Raw genomic sequence first — 21,397 nt, 5'->3', positions numbered from 1 at the left:
TGAGGGGCTCCCAGGGGTCCTCAGATTTCCTGCCCCAGTCTCCTAGGCCCCCAGAGCAGTGAGCTCTCTACTGCAGATCCCCACAGAGCGGAGGGGTAGGGAGGGGAGCCGGGGAAGGAATTCTCCCCAGGTGGCCCCAGGACACACATACACACACATAACACACACACGTGCGAGCACCATACCTGCCATTCTCTGCATTCCTCATGGCTGGAGAGCTCAAACAATGTGACGGCATTGTAGAGCTGCCAGAACTAGAGAGGGGAAGCAGGCACTGCTCAGCTCACCTGAGTCCCCTTCAGACCCAGGCGGGAAAGCCCAGGGGGCAGGGGCAAGCCCCCCCAGCTTCTGCTGTTAACTGCCCTTGAGACACTGACAACTCCCTTCAAATGAAACTGGGGCACCCAGCCTGGGGTGGGGCGTGCAGGCGCCCAGGGCCAATTCCCGCTCCTGCCTTTGGCCTCCCTGGACCCAGGGGCCGGCCCAGCCACAGGACCCCAAGGGCCCCAGCTCACAGATGGTTGGTGAGAGAGGGAGAGGCCTTAGGACCTTCTATTCCTGGGAGGGGGTACCCACAAACTTCAGGGGGACTCACATGGCCACAGAACAGGAAGGGCAGAAGGAAGGTGAGGCCTCGCCACATCCAGGACTGAAATCCTTCTGTGGAGAGGAAGGAGGGAGTGAAGGGCCTGGGTGAGCTGGCCTGGCCCTGCCAGTCACTCTGCGATCAGGAGGGTTCACCTCCTCCAGGTGGGTGCGTGCTCACTTGGAAAATAACCCAGGGAACAGGCGGAATACCTGCCACCAGGCCTGGTGGCCCTCACGCCTCACGTCCCTGTGACCCAAGTGGGCTGACCACTCTTACAGGACACTGACATGCCAGCACTGGGTTTTTCATAATTTGCACAGGGTTTTACATTTCGTAACTGGCTTTGGCATGCTTCATTTCAATTGAGTCTTGACAAAATAGGGCCTACTGTGCAGAGTAATTCAGTGGAAATGACTGCTTCAAAAAACAGAAGATTTTTATTAACAACACTTTCCCCTGAAAGTTTTAAGGAAGAGTCTCTGAGTTTTCCTGATGCAGCACCCACCCCAATGAGTTAAAGTTAAAAACACATAAATTGCACAAGTGTAAAAACACTAGACTAGACTAACATTATGCATGTCATCAAACACAGGAAAAAGAAATTGAAATCTAAAAAGGATAAGCTACAGGTGCTTAGCCTCCAGGGCCTAGCACACAGCTGGCCTTGCATTTGTCAACTGCAATGAAATCCACCAAGAATTACAAAAAGCAATTAGAATGAGGCCAGCAAGCCCTGGATTTGCATGTGGCAGGTCCTGTCAGGTTCTTACCGGCACCTGGTCCCCGTGACGGACGCAGGGCAAAGTCTGGGGAAACAGAGAGGGTCAGTGCTTGTCACCCAGCTGACCAGGCCGGGCTACTCACCCACAGTGAGGTCTAGGTGATTCCTCTCTCCCAGGGCCCGCAGTCGGTAGAGGCAGCCTCTCTGGTAATAATATTGCAGGAACTGGACACAGCCTGTAGGGGGAGCACAGCGCCCAGCTCAGGGACTAGGGGACCCAGCAACACCTCCGCGGCAGGCCGGCAGGTCTCCACTGCCCAGAGGCCAGGGGCGCCTGGGTACAGCCTCCTCCCACCCCCAACACACACTGCACCGTAGCACACCACACCGCACCACACACACACACACCCACACACACGTCTGAACCCAAAACACGAGGAGGCAGAATTCTGTGTCGACATGGAAAAATACCATCATAACTGTTAAAAGAATAGAAACTAGGTTATAAAAAAAAGCTGTGTAGAAGAATCCTATGTTTGTAGATTATACGTAATACAGTATTATAGGTGTGTATATGTGTTTATGAATGAAAATATTTTCCAACATATTTTCCTTTCAAATATTTTTCCAACATATATCTATTAACACCCTAAAGACAGAATTATACATAATTTTCCTTCTTGGCTTATGTTTGTACATAGGGTTTTATTTAAAAATTAAATTTTTTTTGAATAGGTAAGATGTATTTAGCATAAAATTCAAGGGGAACAAACAGGTACTTGGTGAAAAGTAAAACTCCCTGTCTTTAACCATCCAATCTCTGTTCCTCAGAGGTAACCCCTCATTGTGTACAAATCTGGAGCTATTCTTAAATAAGAAAAAGAACATAAATGTCCATTTTAAGGGAAACAGAGTTGATGCTTCCAACACCACCCAGTTCCTGAAGAGCACAACTGGTCAGATTCTGAACCAGGGAAGAAAAAGGTAGCAACTGGAGCTTCAGGGGATGGACATTCCTCTCCAGGGGCTGGGGGCTGGACGGCAGGATGGAGCTGATGGAGTGGTGGGGAGAGATGGCGGACAGCTCCTTCTGGATTTCTGAGACCCTTCCCTGCCCGACCAGGGACCTCCCCCAGTCCTTTCACTCCTTTCACACAAGAAAAACACAACCTCCACTCTTCACACAACCTCCACCAGTGAAAGCCACACGGTGCCCCTCCGCAGAATCTGAGCAAGAGACACTCACTCTGAAAAATGGAGAACGCTAAAAACTGATTGCGAAACTTCTGATAAATTAGTCCGTTAGGCCTGCAGAGAAGTGGAGGAAAAGCAAAGATGAAGCCCCAGTCTGAAATCATTTGTTCATCCCCATCCTATCTCTGTTCCAACCAAAAGAGAGAGAGAGAGAGAGGATTTTAAACCCAATTTCTACCTTATCACCATGCCCCTGGGGCTGGACCAGGTAATTTCCATCATTGCTTTAATACATTCTAGAACCAAGGGAGTTCGGGTAGGCTTCTTGAAGACCAAATGCCCCCCCAATTCCTCCTCCCTCTATCAATCACAGTCTTCCCTCTGCTTGTTCTGTCCAGACTTGCTCCCTGTCACCGCAGTCAGCGGCCCTTGGAAAAGTCCCCAGTTGGCTTGGGGTGGCCCTGCAGCCCCTTCCTAAGCTCACACTTTTACATCTCGGCCCAAAAGTCAGCCCCCGAATCCCCTGAATCTTGGGCCTACCACCAGTCCCCATCCACCACCTCCCTGCGGAGTGTGAGCAGAGGTCCTGGGCTCAAGCAGGAGACACTCACCAGGTCAGCATCACTCCAGACAGGAACGTGGACACGTAGTGGTGAGACACCCACCAGCCTTTAATTCTTGAGAGAAGAGAAGGAAAAGAGCTCAGGAGGGGAGAGAAAGGCAAGCTTCCCAGCCTGTGTTGAGGGAGAAGAGTGATCCACAACCCAGAGACAGCTTCTTGGAGCAAGAAATGAACCCAAGCCGGGACTTTTGCCCTCTGTCCTATGAGATACACAATCACACAGAGACCCAGAGAGGCACTCGGGCCCCAGCAGCTTCCCACTACCCTCAGAACACCTCCCTAACCTCCCCAGCACTCCAAGACCCGCCTCTCTGCCCCTCCTCACCCCCACTCTCAGGAGCTCCAGGTAGCCTTCTCTTTGAACCTGCCAAGCCCATGGCTTCCTCAGGGCCTGTGACGGGCTGAATGATGTTCCCCTCAAATTCCTATGTTGAAGACCTCTAACCCCAGTACCTTAAAATGTGGCTATATTTGGAGAGAGGACTTTTAAAGAGACAATTATGGTTAAATTAGGTCATAAGGGTGGGGCCCTAATGCGATAGGCTTGGTGTCCTTAGAAGCAGAGGAAGACTGGAGCGGAGTGCGTGCACACAGACAAAAGGCCCTGTGAGGATGCAGTGGCCATCTGCAAGCCAGGCGCGGTCTCAGGGTAAACCTGCCAGCACCGTGATCTTGAACTTCTAGCCTCCAGAACCGAGACAATACATTTCTGTTGGTTAGGTCCCCTAGTTTGTGATCTTTTGTCATGGCAGCCTGAGCAGACTAACGGGGTCTTCAAACTTGCCATTTTCTCTGCTCTGAGATCTTGGCTGGCCTGGCTTCTGGTCCAAATTCAAGTTTGTGGACCAACTGTCACCTCCTCCAAGAGGCCTTCCCTGACCCCCTTATCTGCAACAGCTAGACAGCCCCGCTCTGGATCACGTTACCCTGCTTCATTTTCTTCACGGTGCTCATCGCTATCTAAAATTATCATTCTTTCCTCATTTGTTTCTGAACCCCCTTCCCCACTTAAAAGAGCAGAGATACTGTCTGTTCATCTGTATCATGACACCTGGCTTAGAGCAGGTGCTCAACAAGCATGCTGAATAAACACAGAACACTCGCACACGTTTACACAGAGCTGCAGCTATCTATGTTAACCCACACAGACACAGAGCAACAACAGACTGTACTCGAAGTGCCTTGTTCCATCCCAGACACAGCTGCTCTCTGGGGGCCCCAGGCCCTAGGCTCATCTGCTCCTCTGTCTACAGCAGGCCCTCGCCCAGCCCTGGACTTCACTCATCCAGTCCACAAGCTGCCGGGACCCCGTGGTCAGAATCCAGCTCTGGGACCTCCCTAGTGGTCCCATGGCCGATTCCTCACTCCCAAAGCTGGGGGCTCCTGTTGGATCCTTGGTCGGGAAACCACATCCCACGTGGTACAGCTAAGAGTTTGCCTGCCGCAACTAAAGATGCCCCATGGCAAAACGAAGACTGAAGATCCCACCCAGGGCAGCCAAATAAATAAGAAGAACCCAGCGCTCCCCTGGCTCAGGGCTATCACTCCAAAGAGGGGCAGGGAGCCTGGCTGTCACCCCCTCTCCAGTGTGACAGGCAGTCTTTATTCTTCAAGGTCCCAGAGTGTGTCTCAGGCCTCTGCTGGCCTCCCTAGGCCTCCTCCAAGAGCTCAGTGATCAGAACATGAGGAGGTGGGAATCTGCTTTGCCAAATGCACCCTGGGATACCAGGGACTGGGACACAGGAAGCATCCATGTGGGAGAAGCAGTTAACCTTCATCTTTCCAGAACACTCTCTCGGGAGACAACTGGAGTGGGGGCCAAGGGGGGAGATGGGCTCCAAATGGAGGCACCTGAGGATCTGCTGGTTTGGGGGATGAGCTGATGGATTAGATGTTTTTCTTTCTTTCTTTAAATTGTTTTGGGCCGAGCCATGCAGCATGTGGGACCTTAGTTCCCTGACCAGGGATCAAATCCCTGTTCCCTTACATTGCATGCTCAGTCTTAACCACTGGACCCCAAGGAAGTCCCCCCTTTTTAAATTTATGTATTTATTCCGCTGCATCGGACCCTAGCTGTGGCATGTGGGATCTAGTTCCCTGACCAGGACTGAACCTGGGCCCCCTGCATTGGGAGTATGGCTTCTTTGTCAGGGAAGTTCCAAGAAGTCCCTTTTATTAAATTAAAAAAAATTTTTTTTAAATTTAGACTGTAACTAAAATCATCCTGCGACTTGCTTCCTTGTCTTGACTCCAGGCCTGTATCTACAGACCTGCCACCGACTTCTTAAACGTGGCACGACATTTCAGGATGTGTCTGCTCTGCCGTAGTCTACTCAGCCACCCCTGAACTGTCACTGTCATCCTTCATGTTGCCATACATGCCGTGGAAGTCCCCTGTGTCATGACGCCGATTCTCCATGGCAGCTACCAGGAAGTAAGCATGCAGGATGGCTGGCTCAGAGGGCACGTGTGTGGCTATTTCTCAAATTACCTTCCAAAACAGCAATTCCCAATTTACACACCCATGGGCAGTAGAGAGTACCGAGTTCCCCAAACCCTCACCAACACGGAATACCTAATTTTAAAATTTCTCCCAATCTTCTTCTGTGAAAATTGGTGTGTCATTGAGGTTTTCGTTTGCACTGTCCTAATAAGTGGATTTGAGTTGTCTTAAAACCGTCCAGCCTGGACATAAACATTTTAAGGGTAGGGACAGCATCTTACTCCTCTCTTCTCTTCTCAGCCCTTCAATGACTGTGTGTGTGCTTAGTCACTTGGTCCTGCCTGACTCTCTGCAACCCCATGAACTGTAGCCCACCAGGCTCCTCTGTCCATGGGATTTCCCAGGCAAGAGTACTGGAGTGGGGTGCCATTTCCTCCTCCAGGGGGTCTTCCCAGCCCAGGGCCTGAGCCCTCATCTCTTGTGTGTGCTGCACTGGCAGGCAGGTTCTCTACCACTGAGCCATCTGGGAAGCCCTTCAATAGTTCTGGGAAGGAAGGAAGGAAGGGAAGGCGAAGGAAGGAAGAGAAAGAAAGAAAGAAGAAAATAAATGAAAGAGACTTCCCTGGCAGCCTAGGGGTTAAGACTCCACACTTTCAATGCAGGGACTGCGGGTTTAATCCCTGGTCAGGAACTAAGATCCCACGTGCCACACGATACAGCCACAAAAAATGTCTGGTCATAAATTAGGTGTTTGGGCAACAGCCTGTGGATGCTTGAGTGGTTAGGAGGAGAAACAAGGTTTTAGGAGGCTTTTTATTCCTAGCACTAACAGCACCTGGTAAACAGTAGGTACTCAATAAATGCCGAAATGAAAAAAGTGATGTCCAGGAAGTGCAGCTAGTATAGATGCCACCAGGACAGACTGGACGGGAGGCTAATGCAGGTGCCAAGTGAGTTCACGGGACAGAATGGGACATCTGTCCACTTCCTGATTCCCAATCTCCCTTCCCCGTGTCCCTGCCCTGCCTGTCAGGGTCTCTGAGGAACCTTGGTTTCTGACCAAAAAAATAACTGGCCCCATCCTTAGACCTTCATCTTGAAGAGCAACCAACAAGTCTCTGCAAGCCCTTGGAGGCCTGGCAAGCCCCCGTTCTCTGTCCTACCTGCCAAAGGTGCCCAGAGAAATACTCGCTCCCTGTCCAGGAAGGGCTGGAGCCTGACACAGGCTCTCGGCAGCAAGCCTGGCTGAGCAGCAGCTTCTAATTTCACAGTTCACTGTGCCCACAGCCCAGCGCTGACAGACGCCACCAATAAACACAGCTCAGCGGCACTGGGAGAGGCTAAAAATGTCCTCTTTCCCAGCGTGCATTCGCCAGCCCCTCTGTCCATCTGCATACCCCAGGGCTCTGGACTGGTGCTCCGCACGTACGAATGTGTGTGTGTGTGTGTGTGTGTGTTTATATAACAGTTTTATTGTGCTGTTGTCAGACACCATACAATTCACCCATTTAAAGTATACAAGTCAGTGTACTCACAGAGTTGTGCAAACATGACCATAGTCAGTTTTAGGACATTTGTACCACTCCAGAAAGAGACCTTCACCCTTCAGCAGTCCATCTCTAGGGTCCGTTTTGCCCCAGAAACGAAGCCTGCAGGAGCTTGTGGCCTTTTAAATGAGCAGACAGTAGGTACGCCAGGAAGGCCGGCCCATTGCATAGCCTGAATGTAGTATGAACAGCATGTTCTGATATCAGGAGATTGTGCCTGGAGAGCTCGCTTCAGGACACCTCAGCATAAGATCCAGGCACCAGTCACTAGTCATCCCCTGGCACTCTCTGCCTTTGAGCTTCGGGTCATCTGGGCAGCTCAGGGAATGGCCTCTACACCAAGGCTCCCTCTCTCCTCTGCCACCCCACCCCTCTGTATCTTAGGAAAGGCCCTTACAAAAGCCCATTCGTTATGGGCACTGGTGGGCTGGCTTGCCAGAAAAGGCAACGTGATTTCTGATTCATTATTCATTCTATCCCGGAACTACTGCAGAGGACATCTGCTGTTTTGTCTGTCTGTTAATCACTCCCTGTTCTGCTTCTCCCCTTTGTCTTTCCTTGGGGAACTACCTCACCCCCAGTCAGTCTGGGTGGTGGAGCTAAGATAACTGGGCACACGACCCAGAGTTAGCCAATGGAGACGCTAAATCACTCCAGCACAGTGACTGGTTCAGGGATGAGCATGTGACCTGAGCCTGGCCAATTAGAAGTCTGTCTCAAGTACTGCCTCTGGACCAGTAGAGGAAAGATGCTCTTTCCTCTGGGATTGCTGATCCCTGTGGGGTGCTGGCCTGGGCTGCTGGGAGCCAGGGCAGGAGGTAGCAGGAAAGGAAAAAGGGAGGAGGAGGAGGAGGCCGGTTAAATTAACATTGTTTGAGCACTCTGGACTTCTGTGAACTGTTTATATGCTCCAATAAATACTCTTTCATGTTTACTCCTATCAGGTGGTTTTCCATCATTTGCAAAATCTGGAAGGGAAGTTGACTTACTTATGGCTCTAACTGAGCTAAGGAGCTACATCTCACATGGGAAACACCAGACACAAACCATGGGCGGCTCCATCCCATGATGCTGGCGTTCCCCCTACAAACCACCTCTCAAAGCCTGCTTCCCCCCTACACACCCCTAATCCAGGTCTTGGATGCAACTGGAAACAGGATAAAAGAGGTTCAATCAGACCAAAACTGGGCAGCAAGCCTCCAGGAAGTCTCTCTGGCTCAAGTTCAGCTGTCTCTCCAACACCAAGACGACCCCAATGAACTTCCTTCACTACAGAGCTTGGGTTCAGTTCATTTCTACACAGACTCTGGGGCATTCACTGGGTACCCACTGTGAGCTCCAGAGCTGGCTGTGGGACACTTCAGAGAAAGGCAGCCTTCGTCCCAAACTGGACCCCTGCCTCCTCCTCACTGTGTATTCTAGAACTGGTTTCTTAGCTATTCCCTAATAAGGGCCAAGTGTGAGGGGAAACCTCACAGGCATCTCCTGTGCCCACCCTCAGAAGAAAAATCAGCTCTGAGAAGGAGTGGGGGAGGATGGAGGCTAACTATTCAACAGATGTTGAGGACGAATCACAAGTTTTAATCACCCAACTTTGGTCCACCTGCCAGGCCTCCCTCTCCCACAAGTTGACCACAACTCCCGTAGTCATTCCAGAAAATAAGACATCCGTGCAGGCCCACCCCACTCATCCCACGGTCCCCACCACCAGCACATCCAGATCTGTGCCAAAGGCCAGACTGGGGAGGCAGGCCCGGGGGAGTGTGGTTCCTGAAGCACACTTGCCATGAATGGTCTTGAGTGCTCCCTAAAGGCTCCACGTGGGAGCTATCTTGGAGTCCCTACTCAGTGTCTGGTACTTAGAAGTTGCTCAATAAAAGTGTAATGCGGACTTCCTGGTGGTCCAGTGGTTAGGACTCCGCACTTCCACTGCAGGGGCCCAGGTTTGATCCCTGGTCAAGGAACTAAGATCCTGCATGCTTTGTGGCACAGCAAAATAAAATAAAATGTAAAATACTAAAATAAATGTGTAATAAATGGCAGGTCGGGGACAGATTGGACCACACACAAAGCTTTGCATTACCAGCTCAGTGATAGCCCTTCCTGTTGTCCCATCAGAGCACAAGCCCTAGGGAGGCCCCAGAGAAGGCCCCACTGAGGTATCAGGCAAGTGAGGTGGCTCTGGAATCCTACTGCCCCCTTTACTCCTCCTCCCTGTTTTCTGGGTGTGCTCCACACTTATAGAGACCTCGACTCACCTGTTCCCTTCTCTCAGGGAACCCCCCACCCACAGTTTGTCATACAAGAAAAAAGGGACAAGAGTAACTCTTATTCAAGTGTTAGTGACTGTTAAAGATGTAGCATGCCCCCAAACATTCTTAATATGAGTTCATCAGGAGGAGGAAACTCCCAACACCAAGCCCAGGGGAGCATGAAGGGAATTAGTAACAAGAAAGCTTGGCCCATTGCCCTGGGCCCATTTCCCAACTATGTACTACCCTGGGTCCCCTCCAACCATGCCCCAAAGCGTGAAAATACAATCACTAAAATTAAGGAAAACTACAAATGTTATTGATTTGGTAGGATTTTCGACTCCAGTGTTTCCCAAAGCATGGGGCATGTGCCACCAAGTTTTAGATGGTATATGCATGTAACACTAGATGATACTGAATCACGTGGTGAGAAGTCATCAGGCCTGTTCTTTCCATTCTCCTGATTAAGTCAGAGAGACAATACCAGGACATCTTTAATATACAAAATCCCCTGCTCTTGGGCTTCCCAGGTGACTCAGATGGTAAAGAATCTGCCTGCAATGCAGGAGTCCCAGGTTCAATCCCTGGATTGGGAAGATTCCCTGGAGAAGGGAATGGCAACCCACTCCGGTATTCTTGCCTGGAGAACGCCATGACAGAGGAGTCTGGTGGGCTGTAGTCCATGGGGTCACAAAGAGTTGGACACGACTGAGCAATTAACACATACATACATACATAGAGATCTGCTCATCTCCCTTTTATCACATGTACACACACGTAAGAGAGATAGCAAGCCTCAGGCTCAGAGCCTTCAGGAAGCAGGAATCATTGACTTCAATAAATTAGACAATGAAAATGAAATTCTATTTTTACACTATTTCCTCTTTCCTGCAATTGATGCTGGTTTTCCACATATGGTGGTAAAATAAAAGTTTCCTTTTAAAATAAATTCACATTTACTTAAAAATTAAAACAAAAAGAGGGTGGATTTAAATTGTGAAAAAACTATCATCCAGGTGATGCTGGACATGGTAAAGGATGAGTGCAGTTTGAGAAACACTGGTCTTTTCTAAAGGGCTACATGCTACAGGGCTGCATACCTAAGAACAGCAGTTTCCCCTGGTCCTTACCTCTCAGCTCTATGTTCAGGGTAAGGCTGGCGGGGCAGGGATATGCCATGAGTGACCACTGGCAGAGAAGTGAGAAGGTAGCAAATTATCCCGGGGTTTGGCAAACACCCCAATCTTAAATACACAGCTCCTGGCCATTCCTTACCAGCCTCCAGGAAGAAGGAAGTGAGGAGGGTCGAGAGGTTGTTACTTTTTGTTTCAGGGAAAACAGGGCCAAGAATGGTATGCAGGGGTTCAAATGGACACCCTCAAAAGGCATCAGACCCATGGGAAATGGGTCCTACAAGTGGCAAGTCGTGGGTCTTAATTCAGTCCTGATACTCTAATCTCTCTGTCCGGGACCTTCCACTTTTCTCACCAGAGTCCATTCAAGCTTCTGGTGACAGTAGCCTCACTTTCCTCCAAGGAACCATTCCTCTCCTGACACTCAGCTTTGCGGTGCTGGTTGACAGCCCTGGGGGTGGGCACAAGGCTCACAACCAGCCAATCACAGCAGTGCGACTGGCTCAGAGATAATCAGTGAGTGCCAACAGGACCCAAGGAGACTCCAGGGAGACAGGAATGTGCCTTATTTTGCTGGGAATGCTAGAAATGAAGATGTGAGCCTGGAGCTGCTGGGTGCTCCTCCCTGGAACCCGAGACGAAAAGAACACAGTAGAAGGTATGGTTGAGAGATAGAAACTGGGTCCTGATGACACCGTCTGAATGCCTGGATTAAGCCTTCCCTGAACTCAGCGCTAATGGACCCATTCCTTGATGTGAGAAAATAAATTTCCTATTGTGCTAAACTCATTTATTTGAGTTAGGGTTTCTTGTAAGCAAGAGGCTGACCATTGCACGTGAAGCTGCAGCAGCAGACACTGTTTTCCTCCTCCCTGGTTCTCAACAGTCATGAATACCCCCACCCCACACGGAGGAAGGGGGTGCAAGGTGAGGGTGAAAGCTCTCACCTCCACAACAGATTTCCCTCTGGCTCCCCCACACCACCCCACAAAGCTGGGCCCCCTGTTACCTCGAGCCGTTGCTGATAAGAATGCTCTCCCGAATTGTCAGGGTGCAGTAATACCATACGAGCAGGAAGTTGAAGACTTCATCTGTCACCCTGGCATAGAGAAACAGCCCCGGGGAGGGGTACAGACATGAGAAACCAGGGACAGCTGTCCCCCCGCCCCACCTCCACCCCCGGCACACGCAAAGCTGAACAGCAGACCAGGACAAGAAAGTCCCCAAAGAAGGGATGGCATTTGAGTAGGGCCTTGAAGTTCAATACATGGAAATGTGCCTTCCTCAGTGTTGGTAATAACTAAATTTGGCTGTGGAAATGGATAATTGTATTATGCTCACTTACATTGTTCCATTTTTTATTTTGTAGACAATTATAGCGTGAATGCTACAGGTTGCAATACTCTGTGAGAGTCAAGCCTCCCTTAACTGACAGCAGTTGGAGGATAAATACCACCCACTCCCTCACCCCTGAGGGGGAATAACTGAGGCCTGTCCTTTGCTGTCCCCTATTCCCCAGCAGCACTGAACTCCAGGTGCCCACAGGATAACCCTACTTGTCTCACTTCCATTCCCCTACCAGTGTTTACTGGGATCTTGAATAAATTATTGGCACTCACATGCTTTTCTTGGGGGATTTCTTCTGGGGAAACCCAAACAAAGACAGTATTATTTCCCATTTCTGAAATTCAAAGACGCTTGCTCCTTGGAAGAAAAGCTATGACAAACCTAGACAGTGTATTAAAAAGCAGAGATGTCACTTTGCCAACAAAGGTCCGTCTAGTCAAAGCTATGGTTTTTCCAGTAGTCATGTTCAGATGTGACAGTTGGACCATAAAGAAGGCTGAGTGCTGAAGAATTGATGCTTTCGAATTTTGGTGCTGGTTAAGACTCTTGAGAGTCCCTTGAGACCAAACCACTCACTCCTAAAGGAAACCAACCCTGAATATTCACTGGAAGGATTGATGCTGAAGCTCCAATACTTTGGCCACCTGATGTGAAGAGGTGACTCACTGGAAAACATTCTAATGCTGGGAAAGACTGAGGGCAAGAGGAAAAGAGGGTGTCAGAGGATGAGATGATTGGATGGCATCACTGACGCAATGGACATGAGTTTGAGCAAATTCCAGGAGACAGTAAAGGACAAGGAAGCCTGGTGTGCTGCAGTCCACAGGGTCTCAAAGGACTGGACACGACTTAGCGACTGAACAACAACTTCCCATTTTACAGATGAGCAAACTGAGGTTCAGAGATGTGCTGCCCATCCAGCTCCCCAGCCTTGCCCTTTTTTAAGCCATTGAAGGTATAGTCAGCTAAACAGTGTTCCCCCCTGCTCAAATTCTAATCCACCCAGAACCTCAGAATATGACTTGATTTGGAAACAGGGTCTTTGTAAATATAATTAGTGAAGATGAGGAGATAATGGGTTAGGGTGGACCCTAAACCCACAGACTGCGTCCCTATAAGAAGACCAGGAGAGAGATATAGGGCCGCAGGGCAGATGGCCATAAAACGACAGACTAGAGTGAAACAGCCTTAAGCCAAGGGAATGCCAAGGATGGCCAGCCACTACCAGCGGCTGGGAGAGGCAAGGAAGGCTCCTCCTCTAGTCTTTAGAGTGAGTGTAGTCCTGCCAACCATGATTCCAACCTTGATTTCAGATTTATGGCCTCCACAACTATGAGAAAATACACTTCTGTTGTTCTAAGCCACCCAGCTTGTGATGCCTTGTTACGACAGCCCCAGGAAATGAATACAGAAAGGGATGGGAGACAGGGTGATGCCAGGCCCTCAGGGGGCCTGAGCACTCAACCGCACACCACAGGTTTGTCCTCTGAGGGCCCCAGAAGTCCGAGCACCAGGAAATCTGGTTGCACGTCAAGAACTTCTGCCCCCTTTCTGGGGGCACGTGAGTGGGCATGACTGACATGAGCAGCCTCTGCCCTCCAGGGAAGCGGCCCCGGCCCAAGGCAGCAGGTAGGCACGAGCTCCGGGCCTGAAAGAACCTTTGTTTGGACACTCAAGTGGGCAGCCCAGCAACTGGACTCCCAGCCAAGTGCCTGCCAGGAAATAAACTCTTGACACGTGGGCCAAATGCCCAAGCCACACTTGGCTGCCTCCCCTCAGGGCAGGAAACCCGGGGCCAGGGCAGGGGGAAACAATACCCCCTGGGGGATCGTGGCTTCGGCTCACTGACGGCTTCAGCTCACCTCCCTTGTCCCATGCAAATGGAGCAGCTGACCCTCTCGACCGTGCCACTGGGTGCCAGGCGCTGGGCACAGCCACGTGCAGTGTTAATGCACTCAACTGTCACTACAACCCAGTGAGGCAGGGTCTGGTGTCACCCTCATTTTACAGAGAGGGAGACTGAGGCACCCAGAGGCAACCTGCCCACCTGACAGCCAGTAGGTCTCGAAGGCAGGATTCAAACCCAGGAATCTGTGGTCTCTCTCTTTCTTTCCTCCCTTCCTCTTTTCGGCTCCCCATCCTACCCCCTACCACCTCTATTTTTGTTACTGAGATACAATTCACAGACCATACAATTCACCCTTTTCAAGGATGCACGTCAGTGTGTTTTAGTATATTCACCAAGTGGCGCGTCCATCATCTCTATCTAATTCCAGAACATTCTCACCTGTGGCCCTTAGCAGTCACTCCCTATTTGCCTCCCCACCACCCCCTGGCAACCACTAATCTGTTTTCTGTTTCTATAGTCTTTGCCTATTCTGGACATTTCATATGAATGGGGGCATACAGTGAGTGACCTTTTGCCTCTGGGCGCTTTCACTCAGCACCATGTTTTCAGGCTTCATCCATGTTATAGCACGTGTCAGTACTTCAGTCCTTTTTGTGGCCAAATAATATTCCATTGTATGGATGGACCACAGTGGGCTCTTTCTTAACTACTACGTTATAAGGCCTCTTTAGCAACCATTTAGTAGATATTTGTTGGATGGCTGTAAGGCAGACAGAACTCCTATTTCCCATAATAAATGGTCATTCTCTATCCTATACCTTATCACACCAAACGCTGGAGATGCAAGAGAAACCCTGGATCCTTCTCTCATGGCCCACCTCCCTCACCCCTGCACACATACCAACACACCCCATCACCTGTAGTGAAGGAAAAATCGACACGCCACAGCACCCAGGAGCAGGATGATGGTCAGGTAGAGCTTGAACTTCTCATACTCATCCTTGTAGGCAAATCTGCAGCGACAGACACCCCCAGGAAAGGTCACATCACTATAACCCATCACCCCACTGGATCCCTGACCTGTTAGATCAAACTAAGGGAGAGATTTCGAAATAATGGTAATGATCGATAGGGAAAGAGGGTCAGTGTGCAAAGCTTCCTTTGTCCCTGGACTCCTGGGTTTAACGTTTTGAGCCCATGATGGGCAAAGAGCTGAGACAGGGTCTCCTCCTCAACCACCTACAGTAGTGGAAAAGCCACAGCTCCATTTTCGCTGGAAATGGGATACATTTGGGGTGGCCAGGACTGCCTACGCCCCAGGAGGAATGTGTGTGATAAGTCATGGAATGCGACAAGGGGCCATTTCTCACGGGAAACTGGCAGTCCAGTCCACATCATGTACTAACTCTGTGAAAGGAAGGAAGGAAACCTCCCCCAGGTGGTCTACATACTAAGGAAGAGACCATCGGAAAGACCAAAAGCCAGAGTCCCAGCTGTGAACATTTTTTTTTTTTTAATGCAAAAACTAGCTTGGTCCCATCTCTCTTGAGCTGAAAGAGCAAAATGCCCAGATTCCATAAAATCAGGTGGAGGGGTGCCTGGGATACTCACTTGGCCTGGTTGCTGAGAAGGGTCACATTCACATTACCAAGAACCAGATTCAAGTAGAGCCTGAAAGGAAAGACCTGTGAGGGCCACCGAGCCAACAACCCCAGGAGTGGGCCCCAACCAAAAAGATTCAAACTTAATAAGCATGGCAAGGGCAGCCCAGTGGTGAAGAACCCGCTGCCGATACAGGAAACATGGGCTCAATCCCTGGGTCAGGAAGATCCCCTGGAAGAGGAAATGGCCACCTACTCCAGTATTCTTGCCTGGGAAATCCCATGGACAGAGGAGCCTGGTGGCTACAGAGTACGCGTGCACAATAAGCATGGCACTGAGCACCAGATATTAGAAAACGAGATGCTAAGCTCAACGGTAAAGTTCTCACATCATATGAAAATAAAAATGATTAACTAGAGAACATGGCAACTGTCAGGACCATCATGATTAACCCATTTCTCCCCATTTTAGCTGGCTTATAGACCATGTTTCCCAGCCTCCCTTGCAGCTAAATATTTTTTAAAATAAAATAAAAAATAAAGTATACAGCTTAGTGGTGATTATTTTGTACTGTACAGAAATATCAAATTGCTATGTCTACCTCAATCTAAAAAATAAATAATAAGGTGAGCTCATAAAACATGTTTACATTAAAAACAAATTATACAATTTAATGGTTTCAAGTATATTTACAACGTTGTGCAAACATCAGTGTCACCTAATCCCAGAACATGAAATCTCAACACCCCAAGAAGAAAGTCCTTACCCACTAGCAGTCACTCCTTCAGCCCCTGGCAACCACTAATCTACCTTCTGTTTCTGTGAATTTGTCTATTCTTGACATTTCGTGTAAACAGGCTCATGTGATACGTGGCCTTTTATGTCTGGCTTCCTTGTTGTGAACATTCAGCACTCATTTTCACCGAGTGTATATACACCCAGGAGTGGAATTTCTGGGTCGTATGGTATGTATGTGTTTGGCTTCACTAGCAAATGGCAAACATTTTTGTAAAAAGGGATCTGCTTGCCCTCCACAGCCTCTTTCCTGCTTGTTGAGAATGCGATGGTGTGACCCAGCTTTGGCCATGCAGATGAGAACAACTCCTAAAGAAGTGGTGAGTAGTAAGTAAGCTGCAAGGACCAAGTACCTAGGTGACCCCAGGAGCCCAACATTCTTGGCCCACTCACCTCTGAACTTCTATGTGTGAGGGACAAAAGCCTCGCATGTTTGAGCCACTGTGCCATGATGCTTCTGTTACAACAGCCTGTACTCTAACATGCTATGTGCATGCATGCTCAGTTACGTCCAACTCTTTGCAACTCCATGGACTGTAGCCCCCCAAGACTTCTCTGCCCATGGGATTTCCCAGGCAAGAATACTGGAGTAGGGAGCCATTTCCTTTTCCAGGGGATCCTTCCAACCCAGTGTCTCCTGCTGGTCCTGCACTGGCAGGATTCTTTACCGCTCACTGAGCAGGTAGATTCTTTACCACTGAGCCACCTGGGAAGCCCCTAAAATGCTAATTAATAAAGGTGAAAATAAAGGGTTTAGGAGATCTCAGGGGAAGACAAGTTAATTCCACAGAAGGAGAGAGGGGTTTAGAAAGACTTCACTGAGGTAGTAACATGTGAACTGGGCTTTGAAGGATGCATAGAAGTTTGAGAGGAGAAAAGGGAACAGAAAAGCCCTCTTCCAGCTATGGGTAAAACCAAGGTAGATTTCCAGTCTTGTGCATCTAGAGCAGAGGTGTCAGAAAACCATCTGTTTTTCTCACCTAGCATACAGTCCCTACCTCCTGGAAGGGCAGTATAATTTCCCTTCAGAGAATCACTTTTCCCCCTAGGCTCTAGGGTAAGGCACATGACCCAGGTTCCCCCAGTCAAAGTGGTGCAACCTCCTGATTGGGTCAGTCATGATCATGGAACACAATCTAGGCCAATGAGAATCAATAAGAGGACTTTTCCCAGAACTCCTACAGAACAAAGAGGCTTTCTGTACCGGATTTGCTAAGCAGGTAGGATGCAAACCCAGAGCTGCTGGGGCCAGCTTGTGGAGGAAGCCTGCCTGCGAATAAAATTCACACACTGCAAAACAGAGTAAAAATAAATAAATAAATAGGGATACAGTTTACCAGTATCCAGTCCTACCTAGAGCTGCACCTGGACTTTTTAGTTACATGTGTCAACAAATGTCCTGTTATTAATTAAGCAACTCTGAGTTGGGTTTTCTGTCATTTATATTCCAAGGATTCCTAACTAATGTAAGCTGGACAGAGGACTAGAGAGACTGGAGCTGGGAGAGTGAATCTGACTTTAAAAGACGGTCATGCTGTTTCATTCTGCAGAAAGTTATCACCACCCAAAGCCTGGAATTTTTAACCAAACACGGCCAAAAAGGAGAAGACAAGAGGAAGGCCTCTGGTAGAAGGCTCTGACTCAAGGCTGGGTCAAACCAGGAAGAAAGTCAGGGTGCTTCCTGGGACATGCATTTAGCCACCCACGTCAAGTCATGATACAACACTATAAGGATCTTTATGAGGTGGCAGAGATGTCACTTGAGGAAGAAGATGGGACTTCTCTGAAGAAGGAAAACGGAAAGAACACAAGCACCAGAGTCAGAATGTCCAGTGTTCACATCCTGGTTCAACCTAACCCAGTCTAAGCCCGCTGGGCAAGATGCTTCCTAAAGCCACTTCTCTGAATCTTTAGAACAGGGATTCCTGGATCTCACTCACCGGGCTGTAGAGGTGAGTGCACCTCTGAGCATGTACGAAATGACTGACGTCAAGAGAGCACCCCTGCACAATGCCAGGCATACAGGGGCCCTCAATGGATGTTCTCTTGAATGAGAACACGTTTCCTCTTGACCTCAGGTGACATCAGGCAGATGGCAGAGGCTGGGAACCAGATCCTTTGTCTGGTTCCTTGAAAAAGCCCTTCCAGGAATGTCACTGCCACACGGAGGGGCTGAGGTCCCCTCCTGGGTTCATGGAGGGTCATGTAAGGAAGCTTCCTTCTCTTTCCTGCCCTGGTTTCCTCCTCAACCCCAGCAGGGAGGTCAGAGGCACGCAGACCGGGTGCTCCAGGCCTGGGCATCTGTACAGTGTTGGGGGTGTGAGGGCAGGTCCCCAGCTCCTACCCATTCTTCTTGGGCAAGTAGGCCTCCATGTCAAAGAAGACGTTCTGCCGTTCCTTGACGTTGGCGCCCATCTGCTGAACGAGCTCTGCCTCCTCCCGACTGGCATGGCGCTTGTACCTGAGGTCAGAGGTGTGGGGGTGAGACAAGCGTTACACAGACTGGATGAAGAAACCAGAAGCTCTAGGCACTGCCCTGCATCTTTCCATCTCAATGCTTCTGGCAACCTCAGCTCTCCAGCTGTACTCTCTGGGTTTGATGCTGGCTCCCTGCCAGCCTTGGGAAACATCCTTTAACCGCTCTGCTTTTTTTTCCATACCTCAAAAATAGGGATAACATCAGACCTACCTTGTAAACGATATCATTGTGAGGACACAGTGGGTAAATGCAGTGTAAAACATTTAGAACACTTGACACATAGTACGAGCTCCAGGGATATTGGCTGGCAATACCACCCTCCACGCTATTCTATAGGAATAACCTGATGGCTATGAAGAGTGCAGACAGGAAAAGAGCTTTTGAAAGTATTAGCAGTCAACCAACCAAGGTCTGATTGTTGTTCTTTGGTGAGATTTAATTTCAAAACTAGAAAAGCAAGTCACAGATACTCAGAAGAATAGCAGGGGTCCTGGGGAACCTAACTCACGAGTCAACCTTCCAACCCAACGGTTCTCAACTGGGGAAACTTGGGATGGGAGTTCTCCCAAGCCATGAAGGCACTGTCTGGGAACATTCTGGGTTCTCAAGACAGGAGTAGAGAGTTCTACTTGCATCTAGTGGGTAGAGGCCAGGGATGCTGCTCAACATCCTACAATGAGCAGGACAGCCCCCAGGAACAAAGAAGAATCAACAGTGCCTGGAATGAAAAACCCTAGACAGATGAAAGACTGGGGTCCTACCATCAGTGAGATATGTTTTTCCAAGAGTGGTGATGTCATTATGTGGAACCATCCACACTCTTCACATGACTAATGGGCCTCCATATCCAAAATGGTCAGTCAAGGTTAGGAGTATAATCAGTAACCATCTCCCAAATTTTCCATTGGGAAGGGAAGAATCACCCAGGAATCATAAACTGGAATGGAGGCCCAACTAAGCGGCCAGGGACAAGGCACTCAGAGCCTGTTTTCCTGTCTCCCTAGGGGGTCACAGCATCACTGGACTCCTTCACTTGCAGGGAATGACAGCACTTTCCAAACCAAAGACATGGGACTAGGAAGTGAACAGGTGATCCTGGCCTTAGGAAATGAACTAGGTCGTAAGCTCAAGTATATCCCCACCAGGCATGCCGGACCTCTCACCCCCTACACCAGAGACCTGGTGGGGTGAACTCCCTTTGCCTGAGAGAAGGATACTTGCTATTTGCCTGCCTGATAGGACTTCTCATAACAACTGTCCTGTGGGAACTATGCCTCATCCTCTTCCCCCTCCCAAGTAGTTCAAGTAGAGCCGTCCCATCCCCCAGGTCCATAAACTGAGCACAGGACCAAGTCTCATATAAGTGTTACCACTCAGTCGTGTCCGACTCTTTGCAACCCCATGGGCTTTCCTGCTAGGCTCGGATGTCCATGAAATTCTCCAGGCAAGAATACTGGAATGGGTTGCCATTTCCTCTTCCAGGAGATTTTCCCAACCCAGGTTTCCTGAACTGCAGGAAGATTCTTTACCTCTGAGTCACCAGGGAAGACCCCAAGTCTTATATAAACCGCGTCTCAACGATTGGGTCACAGATGGTCACACGAGCAGCTCCAGCCAATGAGACTCACACCCAGCACTTGTGCTGAAAGACGAGTTCTCATTCTGCTCAGGTGGCCAAGCCAGTAGGAAGAAAGGCTAAGAAGATAACAGCCTGGCACTGCTGGTGGCTATCTCAGTGACCATCTCAGCCAGAAAGTGAAGCCAGTCAAGAGGAAGGCAGAATTGAGAGGAAAAAAACCAAATTCCTAAAAACACCCTTTGACCCCCTGGATCCAGTGATGCTTGACGCCACTTCTGTTTTTTTCCATTAAAATTTCCATTCTCGGCTCAAGCCAGTTTTGAGTTGAGATTCTGTCCCTAAAAGCCAGGGGAGCCTCTGAGCTGCAGCCCGCCTACCTCTGGAGTGTGAGTTTCAGGTCCTTCAGTCGCGTCTTCTGCTTGTTGATGGAGCTGCTACACGAAGTCTGGAGTGCATTCAGTTCCTCCAGCTTCTGCTTGTAGATCCTGTGAGTTTCCTGAGGGATAGAAGAGCCCAGGCAGGGTGTTCAGGAGAACATAAAGGGGTTACTTTTCAGTCTGCTTGTGTCAGAGTATATTATTGTTCAGTCGCTAAGTCGTGTCCGACTTGACTTTTTTCGACCCCATGAACTGTAGCACGCCAGGCTTCCCTGTCCTTCACGACCTCCCAGGGTTTGCTCAAATTCATTCAGTGATGCTACCATCTCATCCTCTGCTGCCCCCTTCTCCTTTTGCCTTCAATGTTTCCCAGGATCAAGGTCTTTTCCAGTGAGTCAGCTCTTTGTGACTACAGAATCCAGTTTGACAGTTAAGATGATACAAGTACACCTATGAAAGATCTAACTTATAAAGCTGGGGCTGGACTTGGGGAAGGCAGCACTAGTGTAATAAGGAACTGCTGTCTTTTCCTGTGCAGGTTCTGTCTTTTCTGATGGGAACAGAAACCAAATACGCCTCTGAGGGGCCAGCCACCTCTTGCCAATTCTTGATCCAGGTGGTTTGAGTAGAGCTAACAGTGCCCATACCAAGCGTGGTCATGTGACTCAGGCCTGGCTAATCAGTATTCTTCAATCCCCCCAGCAACTGATTGGTTCATAGGTGGATACATGGCTCAAACTGAGCCAATGAGAGTCAGCTCTGGGACTTCACCTACAAGTATTGATTTAGAGATGCCCTCTTTCTCCTGGGTTTGTTAATCTGGTAGAAGGCACACCTGGGGCTATTGAGTGTGGACAGCCTGCCTAAG

The 21,397-nt window shown here is 49.4% G+C and overlaps 1 protein-coding gene across 2 annotated transcripts in view; it reads right to left on the bottom strand.

Moving 5' to 3' along the window:
* The window catches only part of TMEM120B (transmembrane protein 120B), a 44,035-nt gene that overhangs the window by 3,923 nt on the left and 18,715 nt on the right, over positions 1 to 21,397 (bottom strand). For both annotated transcript variants that reach the window (XR_001919380.1, XM_018061285.1), the window contains exons 2-11: positions 20,530 to 20,648; positions 18,439 to 18,555; positions 15,309 to 15,368; positions 14,615 to 14,710; positions 11,511 to 11,600; positions 3,116 to 3,181; positions 2,557 to 2,618; positions 1,454 to 1,546; positions 596 to 660; positions 186 to 254 (exon numbers count right to left, since the gene is read on the bottom strand). Coding sequence is in view for 1 of the 2 variants with exons in the window: in XM_018061285.1 (XP_017916774.1) it covers positions 186 to 254; positions 596 to 660; positions 1,454 to 1,546; positions 2,557 to 2,618; positions 3,116 to 3,181; positions 11,511 to 11,600; positions 14,615 to 14,710; positions 15,309 to 15,368; positions 18,439 to 18,555; positions 20,530 to 20,648 (837 nt within the window). In the remaining variant the exon portion in view is untranslated. The remainder of the gene's footprint in view (positions 1 to 185; positions 255 to 595; positions 661 to 1,453; positions 1,547 to 2,556; positions 2,619 to 3,115; positions 3,182 to 11,510; positions 11,601 to 14,614; positions 14,711 to 15,308; positions 15,369 to 18,438; positions 18,556 to 20,529; positions 20,649 to 21,397) is intronic.

The sequence above is a fragment of the Capra hircus genome, chromosome 17, assembly GCF_001704415.2.
Source record: "Capra hircus breed San Clemente chromosome 17, ASM170441v1, whole genome shotgun sequence".
NCBI classification, from domain to species: Eukaryota; Metazoa; Chordata; class Mammalia; order Artiodactyla; family Bovidae; genus Capra; species Capra hircus.
This window is presented reverse-complemented; position numbering and strand designations above follow the sequence as displayed.